At 42.0% G+C, this 21,295-nt stretch overlaps 1 protein-coding gene across 1 annotated transcript in view; it reads right to left on the reverse strand.

Moving 5' to 3' along the window:
- Positions 1-6,158: 6,158 nt before the first annotated feature.
- The window catches only part of cnksr3 (cnksr family member 3), a 57,721-nt gene continuing 42,584 nt past the window's right edge, over positions 6,159-21,295 (reverse strand). The window contains exons 8-13 of the mRNA XM_059023501.1: positions 19,157-19,225; positions 17,462-17,608; positions 16,394-16,518; positions 9,701-9,897; positions 9,226-9,315; positions 6,159-7,535 (exon numbers count right to left, since the gene is read on the reverse strand). Coding sequence (XP_058879484.1) covers positions 7,240-7,535; positions 9,226-9,315; positions 9,701-9,897; positions 16,394-16,518; positions 17,462-17,608; positions 19,157-19,225 — 924 coding nt within the window. The 3' untranslated portion in view covers positions 6,159-7,239. The remainder of the gene's footprint in view (positions 7,536-9,225; positions 9,316-9,700; positions 9,898-16,393; positions 16,519-17,461; positions 17,609-19,156; positions 19,226-21,295) is intronic.

Raw genomic sequence — 21,295 nt, forward strand, 5'->3', positions numbered from 1 at the left:
GTTTATTCTGCTCTGGCCCTTGGGGCTTGTTAGTTTTGCAGGTCCCTAAAGCTGATTATAAGAAGATAATCAGAAAGGCAACACATATGGATAAAACCCCTACACCACCATCTGCCATTCATTTCTCAGAGGTGTAGCACTTTGTCCATATATGGATCCACTGAAGCTCAACATATCGTGTCATTTGAGAGTTGCATGCATTCAGTTGCCTGTAATCAAATGATTCATGATGGTCTAGATCCAAGCCAAATATTTATTTAAATGTTGCGTCATTTAGGAAATCCATGTGGATGTTGAATTGACAGTTTGAGATTAGCCCCTCAAAAAAAAACAAGGTATTGTCTAGCCAAGAGTAGAAATGGATTAGGTTGTCTATACACTTCTGGAATAGATAGACAGACTTGAACATCACATGATGCATTGATGGTGACTTCAGAGGAGTTGGTGACCAACAGATACCACAATAGGATGTGTGAAATGCCTTTAGATTAGCACAGAGACACCCAGCAAGACCTTGGACTTGCTTCAGTTGCAGAATGTTGTGCGACTCTCAGATCTAATGATAAGGGAGCAGAGAGACAGTTTGGGGATTTCTGGACTGCTGATGAAACCCAGTACTGTACTGAAAATCAACAGGAATCTCTGAGGCAGCTCTGAGTACACAAGACTAGTGCAGAATGAATAACCATCTGGAAAGACAAGCTGGCAGCTTCAGAGCTGATAAGATCTAAACCAGGTAAGGCCAGTGACTGATCAGCCCACCACAGACACTGCAATGATATTCTGATCAATGGCATCAAAAGCTGCACAGATGTCTCGAAGAATAAGGCCACAGTTCAAATGCAAATCTTCTTTGAAGCAGTGCAAGATAACACACTTAGGACCCAGTCAATATTAGAGAACATCTGCATTGGGCTTTAATGATTTCCAGGGCAGGCTATAATATTTACAACACCACGTGTTCTTTCTCAAATACGTTATAAATCTGTTTTACTGTATGCTGGATCTGGAACCAATTTATTTCCTTTAAATGTTACCAAAGTACAACAAGCAAGCATGGATAACACCTACAAACCATAGAGTCTATATTTAGAGAATCATTTTTTATTTTATTTCAATTTACAGTAAATCGTAGAAATTTCAATATAATTACAAATGAAATCATGAAAAAAGTGAATGAAAGTTTACCCACCCGTTTCTGACTGTGACATTGGGGATTCTTCTAAACACCTGCAATGGACACAAAGGAGAATCTCAACACAACAGAGGCAAATAAATGGGAGGAGTGACACACAGTCACCATGTGTGTTTGTTTAATTTTTTGTAAAATACTTATCGTGAATTTCACTGCAAATTAGGAACAAAAGCAACAAATATGTAGAATAGTAGAAGAAAACCATCTCATGTAATGTATTTAACAATTCAAATCCGAAGCTGGGACACTGCCGCAGAAAAGTGAAAGACCACATTTCCTAACACAAACAGAACTGTAGTCAAACACTATGCGTCAATGATGTACATTACCCAGTGTCGTGTTATTTTCAGGCTCTCGCATGCCTAAACAACTTCCGTTAAGAAAGCAGTGACGCGCCCATTCAAATCTGGTACATTATGCTGTTTTTGGCCTTTTACATCTTTAATTGAATTTATCATATTTTCCAGTTTACATCGTTGTTAATGTAATTTGTCATATTTTTCCACCATTAACAAAATAGTATGTGAATATTTATCATATGCAATTCATTGGGTCTTGTACATTTTTTTTACTTGTGCAATTTTGCAGTGGACTTCTCATTTTGTCTTCTTTGTTGTGATTTGTTTTTCTTTTTAGAGAAATTGATTGTCTGTTTCCAGTTTAAGTTTGCAAAAAAAATATGTATAATTAAATGGTAAATGTACCTCTGTTTGACAATAGGAAAACACCCATCAGATCGCAATTGATTGCACCTGTACCAAAATCTGACAGCGTGCCACTTTCAATGTGACAACGTATCGCTTTCAATGTGACAGCGTACCACTTTCTGACATTTGTAAGGCAGCGGGTTGTGTGAGACAGCAGGGAGAGGGTTAAAGCCTCCCTGAAGAAAGAAATGCACCTTTTGTATTGTTTAATTGTTTTGCTTTTTCAGTTAATCAGTTTTGTTAATTGTTCTTTTGTTTAATTTAACTGTTTTATTATTCAATCATCCCCTGCACCTGGGCAGTAATTAAGAAGTGGGGCCAGGTGCAGGGTATTTAAGAGGAGCAGTCAGTCTGCTCAAGGCTGTTGAGTAGAAGGAAGCAGAAGAGAGGTGCTCTGCTTCCGAACAGTCCAGAACAAAAAAAAAAGAAGTGCTCTGTTAGTGTGTAATGCCAGGTAAACGGCTTAGCCGTCCTGCAAGTTAGTCAGGGAAATTACCTGTATAGTTAGCGCTCCAAATCGGAGTTAGGTGTTTGTTTTGTTTTGCTGTATTTTTGTGTAATTAAAAATAGTGCAACCGCGCTTTAAAACTCAATTTCTCTGTCCTGGGTCGTAATTTTAAAGGGACACGAACCCGTGAGAGGTGAAATCGTTTACACATTCCACAGGTCCTATTTGGATGATGTACCACTTTATAACGCTATACTTTTTCTTTTTATTTAGTAATCAGCAATTATTTTATTATTTTTCTCCCAATTTGGCATATCCAATTATTTTTAGCTCACCACTACCACCCCCGCGCTGACTTGGGAGCGGAGAAGACGAGCACACGCTGTCCTCCGAAGCGTGTGCAGTCAGCCAACCGTTTTTTTTCACACTGCAGACTCACCATGCAGCCGGTATACTTTTTAGACCAAAATACCGGCTTTTAAGGAAGATTGATGACTCATTTTTTATTTATTTACTTATTTATTTTTTTAAAACTGAGCCCTCAGGACATGTAAACTTCATGAAATCGAAGTTTATTGCTAAGATATAAGAAACTTGCAGAAAAACGTGGCTTTTGAGAGTATACAGTATACCCCCTGAAAAATCAAACCATTTAAAAATATCAGCAACCTTTCTTTCTTCCACAAAACCTTTCTCCAAGACTTTCTGTAGGACAGAACACACACCAATCTGTTACATAGGAGCCGTGGGCAGGAATCAAAGGGCTGTGTTTTGGCAGCAGTGTAGTAGTCATAGTCCATCCAAATCTGTACCTACACACCTGTCAATATGATTAAGATAACATGCATTTTCATGGAAAAACACACAGAACACACAAAAGAGCAGACAATACAGGAAGTCAGTTCAGGATAGAAAATAGACCAAAAAAAAAAAACCAGGTTAGCCAAGGTGGTGATCGCGGAGACTAGAAATTTAGAATCCCATTGATTTAAGTACAAAAGCATTGGATTAGAACTTCATTTCAGTAATATAGCTAGATCGACAGATAGATAGGAGAGACTGAGATTATACAGTGCCTTGCATAAGTATTCACCCCCCTTGGACTTTTCCACATTTTGTAGTGTTACAACCTGGAATTAAAATGGATTTAATTAGGATTTTTTGTCACTGATCTACACAAAATAGTCCATAATGTCGAAGCGGGGAAAAAAATCTACATATTTTTCAAAATTATTTACAAATAAAAAACTGAAAAGTCTTGATTGCATAAGTATTCACCCCCTTTGCTGTGACACCCCTAAATAAGCTCTGGTGCAACCAATTGCCTTCAGAAGTCACATAATTAGTTGAATGGAGTCCACCTCTGTGCAAGTGTCAAATGATCTCAGATTAAATACACCTGTTTCTGGAAGGCCCCAGAGTTTGTTAGAGAGCATATCTAAACAAACAGCATCATGAAGACCAAGGAGCTATCAAAACAAGTCCGGGATAAAGTTATAAAAAATATCCCAAACTTTGAACATCCCCCGGAGCACCGTTAAATCCATTATTAAAAAATGGAAAGAATATGGCACAACCGCGAATCTGCCTAGAGAAGGCCATCCACCAAAACTCAGTGACCAGGTAAGGAGGGCATTAGTCAGAGAAGCGACCAAGAGGCCAATGGTAACTCTGAAGGAGCTGGAGAGATCCACAGCTGAGATGGGAGAAACTGTCCATGGGACAACTATAACCCGGACGCTCCACAAAGCTGGGCTTTATTGAAGAGTGGCGAGAAGAAAGCCATTGCTGAAAAAAACCCATATCAAATCCCATTTGGATTTTGCCAAAAGGCATGTGGGAGACACAGCAAACATGTGGAAAAAGGTTCTCTGGTCTGATGAGACCAAAATTGAACTTTTTGGCCTTAGCGCAAAACGCTATGTGTGGCGCAAAGCCAACACTGCTCATCACCCTCAGAACACCATCCCCACGGTGAAGCATGGTGTTGGCAGCATCATGTTATGGGGATGCTTTTCATCGGCAGGGACTGGGAAACTGGTCAGGATTGAGGGCAAGATGGATGGAGCCAAATACAGGGAAATTCTAGAGGAAAACCTGTTTCAGTCTGCAAGAGACCTGGGACTGGGGCGGAGGTTCACCTTCCAGCAGGACAATGACCCTAAACACACAGCCAAAGCTACACTGGAGTGGTTTAAAAACAAGAACCTGAATGTCTTAGAATGGCCCAGTCAAAGCCCAGACCTCAATCTGATTGAGAATCTGTGGCAAGACTTGAAAATTGCTGTTCACCAGCGGTCCCCATCCAACTTGACAGAGCTTGAGCAATTTTACCAAGAAGAATGGGCAAAAATTGCAGGATCCAGATGTGCAAAGCTGTTAGAGAGACACCCAAAAAGACTCACAGCTGTAATTGCTGCCAAAGGTGCTTCTACCAAGTATTGACTCAGGGGGGTGAATACTTATGCAACCAACAAATGTCTTTTTTTTGTTTAATTAACTTTTGTGTCACAATAAAAAATATTTTGCACCTTCAAAGTGTTAAGTGTAAATCAAATGGTAAAAATCCCAATTAAATCCATTTTAATTCCAGGTTGTAACACTACAAAATGTGGAAAAGTCCAAGGAGGGTGAATACTTATGCAAGGCACTGTGTATATATATATATATATATATATATATATATATATATATATATATATATATATATATATATAAATCATTTATTTATCTGCAGCAATTTGAGTTCTTATACATGTAAGAGAAAGCAGCAGTTTGAGCTAATTCAGATCCCACCTGGAGCCCCAGATATAAAAAAAAGTGACATCTCATCCCTCATGGAGTACAAGGATAGTCAACTTGCCAAAGTTTTATTATTTACTTAAATTACATATTTTTATTACATTATATTGTCATACTTCTGAACTAGCAAGTTCGTTTCCTCGCTCAGGGTGTGAATGAGTCGCTGTTGGCTTTGTGCGGGTTTGGAACCCTGTCAGGTGATTAGTTCAACTAAGAACTGCATGTGAGAAACTGTACCCTTCTACCCAACCTGCAGTATAAAACATGAACTGAAGGGAAGTTGCTAGATGTTTTTAAGTAAATACATAATATTTCATACAGGCTCCTCTGAGTTGTTTTACACAAGTTAACGTTTAAAAAGTAGAAGAGAGGCTTTGTGTTTGCAGATATTCATTATGTGAATAATGGAAAAAAAGTGAAAGTCAGCATGTGAATGTAGCCACAGCACGGATATCCGATTTCACCATCTGGTGGAACACTTGGACCGGAATTCATTTCAGAAGGTCAAAGAAAATTCAGCTAATGTCAGGACTCTAGTTGCTTATTAGAGGAAAGCGCTAATAAAAATATTTCCTCGGCATGGCCTCTGAAGACGAAAAGGTATCAAATCTCCTTCTGTCTATTTAAATGAAGTTTACAAAATAGATATTCCCATTATTTTTTATTTCATTTCCATTTGGCTGCTGCTCGCTGGTGAGAGAGCCGTCTCGCTGCAGTTTCCATAACAGTGAATTATGCTTCCATTCATTTTTCTTGATCTCATTAACATGCATTTTGATTAACAAGTTCCCCTTACTTAGTCATTGAGACAGAAATTTAAGTAAAGCATTAACGGATTGATTTAATTAACACATTTACACTACAGTAACCCAAGCACAACCCCACTGCTCTTAAAACAGAAAGAACACGTGAAGCTGTATAGACAGTATACCATGGAATTTGAGAAAACATTTTTAAGATGAGCAATAAAAAAACTATAATAAAAAACAAGGAAACTTCATTGTAATCAAGTGGGCCTTTAATAAACACTATTTTCAGCTTTGTTACAAAAGGAGCTCAGGTACATCTCACGTATCAACAGAATACAGTTTCTAACAGCAAGATTGCAATACCATTTCAAATTTGAATATATCTTCGAAGACAATTATTTCTTTCCCTTGGTAATGTTGTGATGATGATCACCCGGAGGTTAACAAGGCACATAAATAAACGTCCAATCGAACAAACCCAACTGCGGCACCCCCAGTCTCTTTAGTGTGGTTAAGACCATTGGCAGTACACTTGCTCTGAACACTGTGCAGCGACAGGGGCTGTATTTATAGTGGAGGCAGTGCTTGTGGTCCAGAAGTCATCTCTCAAACAGTGTTTAGATGGAAACCCATATTATAAAAAGTGGTAATATCTGTAATCCCAAATTTAGTGGATCAAAGGTGAAAGACAGTTGCTAATGAAATGATTAATGTAACAGTAATGTTTTCCTTAATGCATAGTGCTAGAGGCAACAATTGGCTGTTTGAGCATTTAAAAAAAAACAAAAAAAAAACACAAAAAACCCACAAAAAAACCTCACACAAATACAGAACAAAAAACATAGAACTATATTTAAATATAGAAAAGTAGTTTGAAAACATTTTTTTTTTTAACATGTTAAATACAAAATTAGAACTGCTAAAGTGACATTTTACGGATAAAAAAAAAAATCTGTACTGCTATCCTATCAAACTACCGACTGAAATGTAACGAACCCTTTCAACACTTTGGCAAGTGAAAATCAACACAGCTGTACAATAAGGCTTCTGACAGTTTTTATTAGGTTAATAAGTATACACCAGAAAGCTAACTTCAGTAACCAAAACTGTTGAGTCCTGGATCAGAATTAGTTCACCTGTGAAAACATGTGCAATGCACTGGCAGCCAGTCAAAAGCAAGACACTTGTTGAAGCAACAACAGCCTTGCTGGGAAGACCACATCCCCCTCCCTCCCCCCCAGCAGCACAATAGCTTAATACTGAAGGTGCAGAAAGACAACTGGGACAGGAGAACAAAGGAGCTTGGAGACTGAAAGGGAGGTCCCACAAGCCACACAATCACTGCGTCAATAGCTTAAGCCTTGTGATCCAACTGACCAGTAGCGAGGGCTCTGCGGCCGTGGTTTTTGTGGGAGGGGTGACGGGAGTCTTTCGGGCTGTCTCTTCCTGGTAGGGGATGGTGGCGCTGCTGTGCAGGTCTGCATTCACAAAGTATCTGCTGCCTCTGATGTGATCCACGCCTCGCATGAAATTCCTTTCAGTCACAGATCTGTGGAGCTGCTGCATGGAGGGGCTTTCTTCAATAATCGTTGGGATCCGCTCGTTGCTCATGTTTCTGTACAAGACGTCCTCTCCTGAAATACAACCAATGGCTTGACTTCATCTTAAGGCAACGAACCACAGATTCCTAAAGAAGACAGGGGATTTCTGTTTGCCCTCCATTTCTTGCCCTGTCCATACTCAGAAACCAGCAAACACTGCTTGGTAAACCTGGTTAATAAACATTATATACCCAAGCAAAAAATCCAATGAGGGATTAAACAATGGCATGCCAATGAGTGCGTTCCTGTGAAATGACCTCACTTATGATCCAATGGTTTTCAATAGGGTTCTGTACCTCATTGGTTGTATACAAGTTTGTACCAAGTTTCAGGTTGTTTTGTGAACATTCCAATTGATTGTTGTTACTGATCTGACCCACTTATAAGCTTGAGATCCAACTAGATATGGTATAGCTATGGCCATAAAAATAAAACTAGACATGTATGCACGGCTAGTCCATCTTCTAAACGACTGCTGACAGAACTGGGAGGACATCAGTAAAGATGTTTTTAATTGACAGTAACCGAGTGAAACTCAGACTTTTACTGTTTTATAAGCCAGCCCTAGAAACCTCTCTCATGCTACTGGATCATTCCGATCAAACAGCTGTTTTCTTACTAGGAGCTACTTTGTGCTGCAATATCTAGAACAATAAGGTGTGTCCCATCCACACTCTGGAGCTATCAAGCTCTCAGCTGCTCTGCTTCCAACCTCCTTCCTCATGACACAGTCTCTAGGTCAACTCCAGGTCCATTACCGGGTAAATCACAGACATTTAGAAATACTAACCAAAACCTAATATTTAATGACAAAGTTTCGATCAGAAGCCTTTTTCTAGAAGACACTGACTTAGTCAAAGCTTTTGTCATTGAATTTAGGTTTCTTTCAGTATTTCTAAATGAAGCACTATTGCGTGTGTAATAGTTATGGATGGTACTTACAGGCATGACAGTACAAGTGCAGGTGCCCTGTAAGCTACATAGTTCCAGGACTGTTATCACAGACAGAGCCATTATCCCGCTGATGGACTGTTTAGACTTAAGTGCATAGCCACTGCCAATTCTAATAGCACAGCCTGAAGTCAGACATTTATATGTATCCACTAATAGCTGTTTAAAAGCCTTTTTAAATCTGTACCGATATATAATTGGAAAAAGCCCCATGCACGCTGCAGACTCACTACAGCTTGGAAAAGCCCCATGCACGCTGCAGACTCACTACAGCTTGGAAAAGCCCCATGCACGCTGCAGACTCACTACAGCTTGGAAAAGCCCCATGCATGCTGCAGACTCACTACAGCTTGGAAAAGCCCCATGCACACTGCAGATTCACTACAGCTTGGAAAAGCCCCATGCACGCTGCAGATTCACTACAGCTTGGAAAAGCCCCATGCACGCTGCAGACTCACTACAGCTTGGAAAAGCCCCATGCACGCTGCAGACTCACTACAGCTTGGAAAAGCCCCATGCACACTGCAGATTCACTACAGCTTGGAAAAGCCCCATGCATGCTGCAGACTCACTACAGCTTGGAAAAGCCCCATGCACGCTGCAGACTCACTACAGCTTGGAAAAGCCCCATGCACGCTGCAGACTCACTACAGCTTGGAAAAGCCCCATGCACACTGCAGATTCACTACAGCTTGGAAAAGCCCCATGCATGCTGCAGACTCACTACAGCTTGGAAAAGCCCCATGCACGCTGTTGACACCGTGTAACATACCTTTTCTTCGTTGTGTCCATGGCTTTGAACAAGAATCCACCGCCCCCAACCGGCTCCCATCAACAGGCATTGAGAGAGGACGAGGCTTTCCTACAGAAATAAAACTTTCCTCAGATATCAACATTACTTTAATATGTTAGGAAACACCTGGTCTTTCATTTCAACTGCCTTCTATTACATGGTTTCACATTTATTTTTGTTGCAATTACGTTTAAAAATAAATCTGCAACAATATGTTGTACCCAGGAGGCTGCAACAGTTAATAGCGACACAATTGTAAAGGTCAGGGGTGTTTGCCAGCCATTGAATGCTCTTTCCAGATTTATTGTGTTATGCATTAAAGCCAATTGAAAGTACTGATCTGTTTATGTACAGATTAGGAACCAATGGAGACCGCATTTGTGCCAGCCTCCTCTATGACTGCCCTCTCAAAGTACTGCAGTATATACAGGACTGTACTTTATACAGGACTAACCGTGGCACTGGCTTCTTCCCCTCATCTTTGTGGGCAGCAAGCTTGCTTCGATAGGGGAGACGCCCAGGTGGTCGTAATCAGCGATGGTGAACCGGCGTCTGCTTTCTTGATCCAGAAAGGAATTGGGAGACTCCAAGCCTTTTGGCTTTAAAGGACTCTTATACACTCCAGAGAAGTGAAGACTACCTTTCCCATCTCTTCAAAACAAACAAACACCTGATTACCACAGCATTTGAAAGCAAAAAATCCCTAATGCTTTTATAATACAGGTTCTGTTTCTATGGGGTTACCATTTCTCAGTGGGTTGTGGGTTGATGAATAGGATATATTATATATATATATATATATATATATATATATATATATATATATATATATATATACACACACACACAGTGCCTTGCAAAAGTATTCAGACCCCTGACCAATTCTCTCATATTACTGAATTACAAATGGTACATTGAAATTTCGTTCTGTTTGATTTTATTTTAAAACACTGAAACTCAAAATCAATTACTGTAAGGTGACATTGGTTTTATGTTGGGAAATATTTTTAAGAAAAATAAAAAACTGAAATATCTTGAAATATCTAAGTATTCAACCCCCACAAATTAATATTTGTTAGAGCCACCTTTCGCTGCAATAATAGCTTTAAGTCTTTTGGGATAAGTATGTACCAGCTTTGCACACAGTGTCGGAGTGATTTTGGCCCATTCTTCTTGGCAGATTTGCTCCAGGTTGTTCAGGTTGGTTGGACGACACTTGTGGACCGCAATTTTCAAATAGTGCCACAGATTCTCAATGGGATTGAGATCAGGACTTTGACTGGGCCACTGTAGGACATTCACCTTTTTGTTCTTGAGCCACTCCAATGTTGCTCTGGCCTTGTGCTTGGGATCATTGTCCTGCTGAAAGGTGAATTTCCTCCAAAGCTTCAGTTATTTAGCGGACTGGAGCAGGTTCTCTTGCAGTATTTCCCTGTATTTTGCTCCATCCATTCTTCCTTCAATTTTAACAAGATGCCCAGTCCCTGCTGATGAGAAGCATCCCCACAGCATGATGCTGCCACCACCATACTTCACTGTAGGGATGGTGTGTCTTGAGGCATGGGCAGTGTTAGGTTTGCGCCACACATAGTGCTTTGAGTTCTGGCCAAAAAGCTCTATCTTGGTCTCATCTGACCACAAAACCTTTTCCCACATCACAGCTGGGTCACTCTCATGCTTTCTGGCAAACTCCAGACGTGCTTTCAGATGGTACTTTTTGAGTAACGGCTTCTTTCTTGCCACCCTCCCATACAGGCCAGTGTTATGCAGAGCTCTTGATATGGTTGACTGGTGCACCATTACTCCACTCCCAGCCACTGAACTCTGTAGCTCCTTCAAAGTGATTGTTGGCCTCTCTGTGGCTTCTCTCACAAGTCTCCTTCTTGTTTGAGCGCTGAGTTTTGAGGGACGGCCTTTTCTTGGCAGTGCCTGGGTGGTGTGATGCAGCTTCCACTTCCTGATTATTGATCCAACTGTGCTCACTGAGATATCCAAACACTTGGATATTATTTTTTACCCTTTCCCTAATCTATGCATTTGTATTACTTTATCTCTAACTTCTGTAGAATGCTCTTTGGTCTTCATTTTCCTTCAGATTCACAGTCTGACCAATGATCCTTCAACAGTGGGGTTTTTATCCAGAAAATGTGACAGCAACTTTAATGGTTCACAGGTGGAGACCAATGGTAAGGTAATTGTGTCTTCGTTAGGGCAATTTCTTTCATCGGTGTAAACTGGGAGCTTCCACAGCACAGGGGTTGAATACTTATGCAAGCAAGATATTTCAGTTTTTTATTTTTCTTAAATATTTCCCAACATAAAGCCAATGTCACCTTACAATAATTGATTTCGAGTTTCAGTGTTTTAAAATAAAATATCAAACAGAACGAAATTTCAAAGTACCATTTGTAATTCAGTAATATGAGAGAATTGGTCAGGGGTCTGAATACTTTTGCAAGGCACTGTGTATATATATATATATATATATATATATATATATATATATATCAGTGCTTTGCAAAAGTATTCACCCCCCTTGGACTTTTCCACATTTTATTGTGTTACAACATGGAATCAAAATGGATTTAATTAGGTGTTTTTGCCACTGATCAACACAAAAAAAGTCCATAATGTCAAAGTGAAAAATAAAATCTACAAATTGTTCTAAATTAATTACAAATACAAATACAAATAATTGATTGCATAAGTATTCACCCCCTTTGCTATGACACACCTAAATAAGCTCTGGTGCAACCAATTGTCTTTAGAATATTTAGTTAGTCACATAATTAGTTGAATGGAGTCCACATGTGTGCAATTAAGGTGTTTTACATGATTTCAGGTTAAATACACCTGTCTCTGGGAGGTCCCACAGTTGGTTAGTACATTTCCTAACAAAAACTACATCATGAAGACAAAGGAACATTCAAAGCAAATCTGGAATAAGGTTCTTCAAAAGCACCAATCAGGGGTAGGATATAAGAACCTTTCCAAGGCATTGATTATCCCCCGGAGCACAGTAAAGTCCATTATTAAGAAATGGAGAGAATATGGCACAACTGTGAATCTGTCTAGAACAGGCCGTCCTCAAAAATTGAGTGCTCGGGTGAGAAGGGCACTAGTCAGGGAGGCCACAAAGAGGCCTATGGCAACTCTAAAGGAGTTACAGTCTTCCACGGTTGAGCTGTGAGACACTGTACATACGGCAACAATAGCCCTGGTGCTTCACAAAACTGGCCTTTATGGGAGAGTGGCAAAAAGAAAGTAATTGTTGAAAAAAACTCACATCAAATCTCGGCTAGAGTTTGCCAGAAGGCATGTGGGAGACTCTGAGACCAAGTGGAAGAAGATTCTATGGTCTGATGAGACCAAAATAGAGCTTTTTGGCCTCAACGCTAAGAGCTATGTTTGGAACAAGCCTAACACCGCACATCATCCTGAGAACACCATCCCTACCATGAAGCATGGTGGTGGCAGCATCATGCTATGGGGATGCTTCTCTGCGTCAGGGCCTGGAAAGCTCGTGAAGATAGAGGGCAAAATGGATGCAGCAAAGTACAGAGAAATCCTGAAGGAAAACCTGCTGAAGTCTGCAAGAGACCTGGGACTTGGGAGAAGATTCATCTTCCAGCAGGACAATGACCCCAAACATACAGCCAAAGCCACACTGGAGTGGCTTAAAAACAAAAAGGTCAATGTGCTGGAGTGGCCCAGTCAAAGCCCAGACCTCAATCCAATTGAGAATATGTGGAAAGAGTTGAAAAATGCTGTTAACCAAAGGTCCCCATCCCCTCCTACCCACAAAGCTGTCTGTCAACTGGACCTCACCTTCTCCAGGGCCTGCTGCCCCTCCACCCTCTCTGTCACCCCCCTGGACCTCTCTGATCACTATTTCATCTCTTTTTCTCTGTCTCTCCCCCCTCTCCCTGCTCCTCCTACCCCCACTATCACCTCTCGCCGTAACCTCCGCTCTCTCTCCCCCTCTGTCCTTGCCTCCACTGCTCTCTCTCACCTCCCTCCTATCGACTCCTTTTCACAACTCTCCGTAGACTCTGCTACCTCCACCCTCTTCTCCTCACTCACCTCCTCCCTCGACTCCCTCTGTCCCCTCACCTCCCGACCTGCTCGCCCCTCCCCTCCCCATCCCTGGCTCTCCTCTGCTCTCCGCTTGGCAAGAATCACACTGCGATCTGCTGAAAAGAAATGGAAGAGAACCAAACTCCCTGCTGCCCTAGACCTTTACCGCACTCTCCTCTCCTCCTTCTCCTCTACTCTCTCCTCAGCTAAATATGCTTATTTCCAATCTGTAATCCAAGCCTCCACTAACAACCCACGTAAACTATTCTCTACCTTCTCCTCCCTCCTAAACCCTCCCCCCCCTCCTCCCTCCTCTATCTCCCCTGATGACTTTGCCTCCTTCTTCTCTTCTAAAATCTCAGATATCCGCAAACTCTTTAACACCTCTCCCTCCCCCGCACCCCCTCCTGCTCCAACCCCTACATCCCCTACTAACTCGCCCTCCTTCTCCACCTTCTTGCCCCTCTCAGACTCTGACCTCTCCTCCCTGCTCCAGGGTCACAAACCCACCACGTGTGCCTTGGACCCCCTCCCCACTCACCTCTTTCAAGCTGCTGCTCCTGCTCTACTCCCCTTCATCTCCTCCCTCCTCAACACCTCTCTACTTTCTGGTATCTTTCCCTCTGCCTTCAAAAAAGCCTCTATCACTCCCCTCCTCAAAAAACCTACCCTCGACCCCACCTCCCTCCAGAGCTACCGTCCTGTCTCCCTCCTACCCTTCCTCTCCAAAACCCTCGAGCGGACTGTACACCGCCAGCTCTCTGCTTTCCTGTCCAACCACTCTCTGCTTGACCCTCTCCAATCTGGCTTCCGCTCTGCTCACTCTACTGAAACCGCCCTCCTGTCTGTCACCAACTCACTTAAGTGTGCCCGAGCTGCCTCTCTCTCCTCTGTCCTAATTCTCCTCGACCTCTCTGCTGCCTTTGACACTGTTGATCACTCTATTCTACTATCATCTCTTGCTGACCTGGGGATCTCTGGCACTGCTCTGGCCTGGTTCTCCTCCTACCTCTCCAACCGCACTTACCAGGTAACCTGGCGTGGAGCAACCTCCACACCTCACCCTCTCTTAACTGGAGTCCCCCAAGGGTCAGTCTTGGGTCCTCTCCTGTTCTCTCTCTACACCCACTCCCTGGGCCCACTCATCGCATCCTATGGTTTCTCATACCATTTCTATGCTGATGATGCTCAGATTTTCCTCTCCTTCCCCACCTCTGACTCCACCATCTCCTCCCGTATCTCTACCTGTCTGTCTGCTATTTCCTCCTGGATGCACTCGCATCACCTCAAACTCAACCTCTCTAAATCTGACCTCCTTTTCTTTCCCTCCTCCTCCCCCTCCTCTGATCTCTCTATCTCTGTTCCTCTGGAATCTACCACACTCTCTCCCTCTTCCTCAGCTAAGAACCTTGGAGTCACCCTGGACCCCTGCCTCTCTTATTCCCAGCACATCTCCACTCTGGCACGCACTTGCCGATTCTTCCTGAGCAACATCCGAAGAATCCGACCCTTCCTCACCAACTATGCTACCCAGCTCCTGGTCCAGGCCCTGGTACTCTCCCGCCTAGACTACTGCAACTCCCTCCTGGCTGGCCTCCCTGCGTCCGCCACCCGTCCGCTCCAGCTCATCCAGAACTCTGCTGCCCGCCTGGTGTTCTCTCTGCCTCGCTTCGCCCACGCTACTCCACTACTCCGCTCGCTCCACTGGCTCCCGATCACCGCTCGCATCCAGTTCAAGACTCTTGTACTAGCCTACAGATGCCTTGACCAGACTGCACCCAGCTACCTCCAGACCCTCATCTCTCCCTACACCCCCACTCGACCTCTCCGCTCCGCCTGCACTAGAAGACTGGCTCTACCTCCGCTACGCTCCCCTGCCTCCAGAGCCCGCTCCTTCTCCACCCTTGCTCCGCAGTGGTGGAATGACCTTCCTACAGATGTCAGGACTGCCCAGTCCCTGACCACATTCCGGCGCCTCCTTAAGACTCACCTCTTCAAACAGCACCTGTAGAACTCCTCTGTTTGTATCCTGGGACACTATCACCCTTCATGTAAATGTGCTTTATTTTGCTCTTATCTGCCCCCTATTTTACTGCATTTAATCCTGTACTTCAGAATACTGTAATCTGCCAAGTGTTTAACCTGTAGTACTTTGTATTTAATCATATCCTGATGTAACTATCACTATTATCTGCTGTATTATTGAATTGTGGTTTGTCACACTTGTACTTTGCTTGAACAAAAGTTATTGTATTTCTTGCTCTTATTGTATTACTTGTATTGTAACACTTGAAATGTATTTGCTTACAATTGTAAGTCGCCCTGGATAAGGGCGTCTGCTAAGAAATAAATAATAAGAAGAAGAAGAAGAATGGGCAAAAATTGCAGTGTCCAGATGTGCAAAGCTGGTAGAGACTTATCCAAATAGACTCATGGCTGTAATTGCTGCCAAAGATGCCTTTACCAAATATTGACTCAAGGGGGTGAATACTTATGCAATCAATTATTTTCTGTTTTGTATTTGTAATTAATTTAGAACAATTTGTAGATTTTATTTTTCACTTTGACATGGACTTTTTTGTGTTGATCAGTGGCAAAAACTCCTAATTAAATCCATTTTGATTCCATGTTGTAACACAATAAAATGTGGAAAAGTTCAAGGGAGGTGAATACTTTTGCGAGCCACTGTGTGTGTGTATATATATATATATATATATATATATATATATATATATATATATATATATATATATACACACACACATACACTTGACTTTGGTTTCTTCTAGGTTTTGATATACATTTTATTGTCACTCAATGAGAATGAACAATGTATCATTCTTCTTTCGGGTACTGTAGCTGGAGAAGTTTACAGCTAAAGTTTGTTTGGCCAGTTTGCTCCATATAAACACAGTACCATCGATAGTTTATGCATCCCCATGACTAATTCAAAACTCACCCACCCACATTGTCCCACTGTTCATTTCACTAGGTCTTACATTGTGTGCCGACTGCAGCTAAGTGTGATATAAATGAGCCTTTGTGAGCTGCTCTGTGGGAATCTGCATACCGTGGGGTGTATGGAACAGCAGGCGGTGGAGGGATGTAGAGATCCAGAATAGCTGGCTTCTCTTTCTTCATGGAGGTGTCCATTGTGCTGCTCGGGGACTGAGCTGAGCTTTGAGAAGGACTGGTCTGAAACAAAGAAAAGGCAGTTTAGAAAATCTTAACATCAGTGCCAAAGACCTCAATATCTTTCAAGAGGGCTATTGTAATGTTACAGGCAAAGGGTCAATAGCTGGAAAAACGGCCTGTAATCGACTGCTTTTCACTAATAAGATAGACTTTACATTAAAGTTTAATTTAAAAGCACATTGAATGTATTGTCTTCTGGTCAGGATTCATTCTGGTTTAAAAGCCTTTTTATTTCCACATTGTCGATGCTCAATTTCAATGCAAAAAGAAAGAACAGCAGCAGCAGATTTTTTTATAATAATAATAATGGGGTGATTAAGTTATTTTTATGAGACTTCAATGAAAGTTTAGTTTCAACATCTAATATTGGTACAAACATGACAGTGTAGAGTTAGGAGACCACAAGGATATGCTATGTACTAGCAATGCTGTTTAAATAAACATATACAACATAACTAACAGTAGCTTTGTAAGTCATGTCTCAAGAAAAGCTCAAATCTTTTCAATCATTATTGAATATAATATTTAAAACATTGTCAGCTATGAACCCTTCTAGAGCTGCAAACCCCAAATTAACAAACTGGCTAGCAGACTGCTGGGTAATCAGCTGTCTGTACTGGTCTGGCTAATGCCAAACTGGCTAGCAGACTGCTGGGTGATCAACTCTCTGTACTGTACTTTTCAAAGAAGGTACGAAAATAATACAGGCAGAAAGAAAAAGTACAGTACAAATTATAACTATAGCTTTAAGGCAATACAAAAAAAAAAGCTGTAAATGAGTATCTAAAATTACAACTCATGTGAAAAGATTACTTGTTATTGTACACATTTCCCTCCCAGCAGTATCGGCGTGGTTTTTAAACATGCCCCAGCTGGCAAGTCACTATCCCTAATCCAGTCCTTGTGTAAATGCAATTGGTCCCCAGTCATAAACAGCAGTTACCTGTGCGAGAGGAGGCTTCCAGCGCATGTTTTTCAGCGGCGCAGGGGTAAAGTTGGAGCTGCCCGTGGGTCTTTTCTTCAGGAGAAGCACAACACCAGAAGGATCTTCACGGAGCTTGCCAACGAGGTTCTTTAACTGCCAGCCAACCTGTTTCAATAGCAGGAAGATCCAAGAGTTAAACACAGAGAGCCCTGAAAGCATTGCATGATGGTATAGAAATCACTCAGAGGAAGCCGCAGCTTTTCACTGCTGTGCCTGACAAGCCAAAGGGCTTTTCCGCCCCCTTCATGTTATAGTATTGCCTTCAACAGGGGTCATTTGTAAACAAAAAGGTACGGGATATTAGAACTAAGGAAGAGGGATAGCATTTTTGTTTTTAGACCTAATGTACTGACCTTGAATTGCAGCAGCTCCCACATATGCTTCAAGTTCTTATCTGCTTGTGGATCAGGGTTCTGTGCTTTATTGCTGGTGTGGGTAGTTGCATGCACACCTTTGTGGATCAGGGTTCTGTGCTTTATTGCTGGTGTGGGTAGTTGCATGCACACCTTTGTGGATCAGGGTTCTGTGCTTTATTGCTGGTGTGGGTAGTTGCATGCAAACCTTTGTGGATCAGGGTTCTGTGCTTTATTGCTGGTGTGGGTAGTTGCATGCACACCTTTGTGGACCAGGGTTCTGTGCTTTATTGTTGGTGTGGGTAGCTGCATGCCCACCTTTGCCCAGCCCTGTTTTAATAATCTTAATAAGATTTTTTTTCATATCATTTGAAAACCTGCTGATTAACATGCTAAAGGGTTTATGCACACCCTTTTAGCTTGCAAGACTGTCTGAAATACAGCATACACATTTGCATTGCTCATATTTCAGTAGGGTTACTATAGTGTACTATTAGTACCATTAATTGCAGTTTGCAAAGCCAGTTATTGGGGAAAAAACAACAGATTATGCCTCTTATGTCCTAAACCTAACATCTAGGTTTAGGACATAACTTGTGATAGCAATCAGCCTAATCTTGTAAAGCAGCACCTTTGTCAATGCAACTTCAAGTTTTTTGGTTGACTGAAGTCTGCATTATCAAACTTTACAGAGGTTTCTCAGTTATTCTTTCAAGAGCACCTTGGCATGGGTATGACATGCCACTTATATTAACTAATGTATTCTTAGTGTTTAGATTCACATTGTATTTCTTCTTCTGTTTCAACAGAAGTCTCAAACATGCTTAATCTCCAAGGACAGCTGGTACACCAGAGTGTAACCCTGTCACCCTGCAACACTGTCTCCGGTGGATGTAAGTAATACCACAGCCAATAAATGTGGCTAGTATTGCAGGGGGACAGGCTAGTATTGCAGGGGGACAGGCTAGTATTGCAGGGGGACAGGCTAGTATTGCAGAGGGATAGGTTAGTATTGCAGGGGGACAGGCTAGTATTGCAGGGGGACAGGCTAGTATTGCAGAGGGATAGGTTAGTATTGCAGGGGGACAGGCTAGTATTGCAGGGGGACAGGCTAGTATTGCAAGGGGCAGACTAATGGTTACACTCTGGTGTACCAGCTGCACAAAGAGCTCTATTAAAGCCAGAGGGGTCCGTCTGAGTTCTAAGAAGTCATGAGGATGAGATGCAGATCACCATTATATTTAATCCCTGTACTAAGTTGCTCTAAGTTATGAAGGGACAGCGCAGGTGCAGTGCTTACCACAGTCTGGTGATTGACTTGTATCACCTCATCCCCAGCATGGATCTTGTGTGTTCTGTCAGCAGGAGACTGAAAACAAACAGGAAGAATGAACAACTCTGGAACTCCCTCTGACACCATCTTACCAGGCGCTTTAATTGTGGCTCGCTGGTACACAGACTATTGCAACATTCACTGGAAGTACTGCTGTATATTGCTGGTAGTGACAACAAGCACATCATTGCAGACTCATGTATGATATAAGGGGTGGAGGGGAGGCTGCACTCATGTATGATGTAAGGGGTGGAGGGGAGGCTGCACTCATGTATGATGTAAGGGGTGGAGGGGAGGCTGCACTCATGTATGATGGAAGGGGTGGAGGGGAGGCTGCACTCATGTATGATGTAAGGGGTGGAGGGGAGGCTGCACTCATGTATGATGGAAGGGGTGGAGGGGAGGCTGCACTCATGTATGATGTAAGGGGTGGAGGGGAGGCTGCACTCATGTATGATGTAAGGGGTGGAGGGGAGGCTGCACTCATGTATGATGTAAGGGGTGGAGGGGAGGCTGCACTCATGTATGATGTAAGGGGTGGAGGGGAGGCTGCACTCATGTATGATGTAAGGGGTGGAGGGGAGGCTGCACTCATGTATGATATAAGGGGTGGAGGGGAGGCTGCAGACTCATTTAGGAGGACTCCTTGGTTAACATGCAAGCTCTCACCCCTGTCTCTTTCTTGGTGCTTTGCCTGGCCTAAATTTTTGGTAAGTAGTGTTTAATAGAGAGCCATTGTTGCAAAAACAGGGACACACAAACCTTATCTACAGCGTGACCATGCCTAAAAGACAAATGCATGCTTCTATGTAAATCACACATAGGAATGTAAAAGACAAATGCATGCTTCTATGTAAATCACACAGGAACGTAAAAGACGAATGCATGCTTCTATGTAAATCACACAGGAATGTAAAAGACGAATGCATGCTTCGATGTAAATCACACAGGAATGTAAGAGAGGAATGCATGCTTCGATGTAAATCACACAGGAATGTAAGAGAGGAATGCATGCTTCGATGTAAATCACACAGGAATGTAAAAGACGAATGCATGCTTCTATGTAAATCACACAAGAATGTAAGAGACGAATGCATGCTTCTATGTAAATCACACAGGAATGTAAGAGACGAATGCATGCTTCTATGTAAATCACACAGGAATGTAAAAGACGAATGCATGCTTCTATGTAAATCACACAGGAATGTAAAAGACGAATGCATGCTTCTATGTAAATCACACAGGAATGTAAGAGACGAATGCATGCTTCTATGTAAATCACACAGGAATGTAAGAGACAAATGCATGCTTCGATGTAAATCACGTCATTAAACTAGTTGTGCGTATATTAAAACAGAAGAAAGACTAGGAGTGGTGCAGTCAACATCAACCTTTGAAAATCAACTAGGGAACTTTAACACATTTAACACAAAAGATCAAAGTCTTCAATGCAACTACCAGCTCAGAACAGATCTTCAGCCATTTGCCATTGAACTCCGTATACTCTGTTTAAGAGACCACATAACCACTTAGATTGGTTTACTTAAGCAGTCTCAGGCACAGTGCGGCACATTAATAACCCCTGCTTTTTAAATGACCAGCGGAGATTAAACACTACTTACAGCACTTTCATTCATCTTCTGCCTTTAGTGCCAAGCACAGACCATTGAAATATTTGCTCATAACATTATTGTTACCATGGCAACATACTGGCCATGGAAAGTGTCTGGCACAAAGCAAAGAGCAGACTGGTTTCTGACAAAACCTTTGTCTATCTTCTTTTAATAACTGATTCAATTTTTATTAAAACGAATGTTTAAAAACTAGTTGAATAGCATTTTTTGTGAACATACAGTGCCTTGCAAAAGTATTCAGACCCCTGACCAATTCTCTCCTATTACTGAATTACAAATGGTACATTGAAATTTCGTTGTGTTTGATATTTTATTTTAAAACACTGAAACTCAAAATCAATTATTGTAAGGTGACATTGGTTTTATGTTGGGAAATATTTTTAAGAAAAATAAAAAACTGAAATATCTTGCTTGCATAAGTATTCAACCCCTGTGCTGTGGAAGCTCCCAGTTTACACCGATGAAAGAAATT

This window comes from Acipenser ruthenus, chromosome 5, assembly GCF_902713425.1.
Source record: "Acipenser ruthenus chromosome 5, fAciRut3.2 maternal haplotype, whole genome shotgun sequence".
NCBI lineage: Eukaryota > Metazoa > Chordata > Actinopteri > Acipenseriformes > Acipenseridae > Acipenser > Acipenser ruthenus.